The sequence below is a fragment of the Salvelinus sp. IW2-2015 genome, unplaced genomic scaffold (assembly GCF_002910315.2).
Source record: "Salvelinus sp. IW2-2015 unplaced genomic scaffold, ASM291031v2 Un_scaffold2936, whole genome shotgun sequence".
Taxonomy (NCBI): domain Eukaryota; kingdom Metazoa; phylum Chordata; class Actinopteri; order Salmoniformes; family Salmonidae; genus Salvelinus; species Salvelinus sp. IW2-2015.
Genome location: NW_019944231.1, coordinates 74,754 through 77,530, shown reverse-complemented (window position 1 = coordinate 77,530; position 2,777 = coordinate 74,754). Strand labels below are relative to the sequence as shown.

Genomic DNA, 2,777 nt, shown 5'->3' with positions numbered 1-2,777 from the left:
GATCCTGAGGCCCATCGTGAGGCCCATTTTTCATGTATCTGTGTCCAACAGTATCTATATTCCCAGTTATGTGAAATCCATAGATTAGGGTCTAATGAATTTATTTAAATAGACAGACTTTCTTATATGAACTGTAACTCAGTAAAATGTTTTACACCCTGCTGACTTCCTGTACTTCAAAATGGTTTAGGAAGTCCCACCCTGTTGACTTCCTGTACTTCAAAATGGTTTAGGAAAGTCCCACCCTGCTAGACCTTCCTGTACTTCCAAAATCGTTTAGGAAGTCCCACCCTGTTGACTTCCATGTACTTCAAAAATGTTAGCAAGTCCCACCCTGCTTGACTTCCCTGTACTTCAAAATGGTTTAGGGAAGTCCCACCCGTGACTTCCTCTACTTAAATGTTTAGGAAGTCCGCACCCTGCTGACACTTCCTGTACTTCAAAATGTTTAGAAGTCCCCACCCTGTTGACTTCCTGTAAAAACTTCAAAATGTTTAGGAAGGCCCACCCTGTTGACCTTCCTCTCTGTACTTCCAAAATGGCTTTAGGAAGTCCCACCCTGCCTGACTTCCTGTACTCAAAAAGTGGCTTTAGGAAAGTCCCACCCTGCTGACTTCCTGTTACTTCAAAATGGTTTAGGAAGTCCCACCCCTTGCTGACTTCCTGTACTTCAAAATGTTGGAAGCCCTCTAGTCGGCGTCTGTAACCACATCTAGAGTCCACATCCAAAACACACTGGCACAATTGACTCAGTACTAGGTTCCCGACTGTATATAGCCATGTTTATTACCTGTTACCCACGCAAACATTGAACTCAATACTGAGTTCCCCTGTGTATATAGCCATGTTATTACCCGGCACCCCTGCACATTGACTCTGTACACCCTGATTGTATTACAAGCATTTACACTGTAAGCTCTACACCTGTTTGTTTTACCAAGCATTCACTGCTAGTCCTACACCTGTTGCTTTTAACCAAGCATGTCCAACTGTCTCGAGTCTACACCGTGTGATTACCAAAGGCATGTCGACTGTTAGTCCTACACCTGTTGCTTTACCAGCATTAGCATCTGATACACTGCGAGTCTACACCATTTCTGCTGTTCACCTGGTGGACAAGCATCTTCACTGCTAAGTCTACACCTGTGTGTTTCACCAAGCATTTCCATCTGCTAGTCTACACCTGTTGTTTACCCAAGCATTTCACTGCTAGTCTACACCTGTTCGCTGTTACCAAGTATGTTTGAAATAACGCATTTCGATAACCAGAATGTTTAATACTACTTCCTCTCCCCAGGGTTTCTTACCCCCATGCTGGTGTTGGTACCAGTCTAATGATCAAGAGCCAGAGCAGCTCTAATCCATGAGCCTTGGTCTACGAAGGCATCAAACGTAGACATTATGCACGCTGAACCGACACAGCAACAGGCCACTGCACAACACACACACACACACGCACGCAGCACACACACAAAGCTATTTCTTACCTAATACTTGTCAAGGACATTGTGGGACCAGCAATTGATTTCCCATTCTATAATCCTGTATGTTTTCCTGAACCCCTTAACCTCTTAACCCTAAATTCTAACCTCTAACAACCTAAATCTAACCTAACCCTATACCCTAAAGTACTTAAACCTCTAACCCTAAATCTACAACCTCTAACCACCTAAATCTAACCTTTAAACCCTAAAATCTACACCCCTAACCCTAAATCTAACCTCTACCCTAAATCTAACCTTAACCTCTAACCACTAAATCTAAACCTCTACCTAAATCTAACCTCTTAACCCTAAATCTAACCTTAACCCGAAAATCCAAGCAAAATGCCGCTTAGGTCTGGTTTAGTTAGTTTTAGCTATTGCTAGTGGAGGACTTCTGGTACTCCCAAGTTAGTAAAACATGTTAACACACACACCACCACACACACCACACACACACACACACACACCACACAACACACACAACACACACACACCACACACTCTACTGTACTCCTACGTATAGTAAAACACACTCTACTGTAAGTCATTCACTAACGGTTGTTTTTTCTCCAGAGAGACAACGTGATCACTAGTTTCCGGTCGGGTGATATCTGGGTGTTGATCTGTACGGCCCTGCTGGCCCGAGGAATGGACTTTAAGGGTGTCAACCTGGTGCTGAACTACGACTTCCCTACCAGCGCTGTGGAATACATCCACCGTATCGGTTAGTCCCTCCGTATCGCTACACTACCACATCTGCTCTAAAAATCTCATCTCATTTTATTTGTCACATGTGCCGAATACAACAGGTTACAACAGGTTTTCACCTTACAGTGAAATGCTTACAAGCCCTTAACCCACAATGCAGTTCAAGAAATAGAGTAGAGAAAATATTTACTTAATAAACTAAAGTAAATTAGTTGAGGTCATGTGTACATGTAGATGGGGGTAGAGTGACTGCATAGATAATAAACAGCGAATAGTAGCAGTGTAAAAACAATGTGACGGGGGCCTATTCCCTATATAGTACACTACTTTAGACCAGAGTCCTATGGCACCCTATTCCCTATATAGTACACTACTTTAGACCAGAGCCCTATGCCACCCTATTCCCTATATAGTGCACTACTTATAGTACGTATGTAATGTAGTGTTGTCCATCTTTGTATTTCTAATCCTAGGTCGTACTGGCAGGGCTGGACGCACAGGGAAAGCTGTCACCTTCTTCACCGAGGATGACAAGCCTCTTCTACGCAGGTACACCAGGGGGAGGAGCCTAGGGATCCACAGGGG

General features: G+C 43.6%; 1 protein-coding gene across 1 annotated transcript in view; it reads left to right on the top strand.

The window, feature by feature from the left end:
• The first annotated feature begins 2,040 nt into the window (after nucleotides 1–2,040).
• LOC112075011 (DEAD (Asp-Glu-Ala-Asp) box polypeptide 52) overlaps nucleotides 2,041–2,777 on the top strand; it is a 34,319-nt gene continuing 33,582 nt past the window's right edge. The window contains exons 1-2 of the mRNA XM_070440738.1: nucleotides 2,041–2,208; nucleotides 2,666–2,741. Coding sequence (XP_070296839.1) covers nucleotides 2,133–2,208; nucleotides 2,666–2,741 — 152 coding nt within the window. The 5' untranslated portion in view covers nucleotides 2,041–2,132. The remainder of the gene's footprint in view (nucleotides 2,209–2,665; nucleotides 2,742–2,777) is intronic.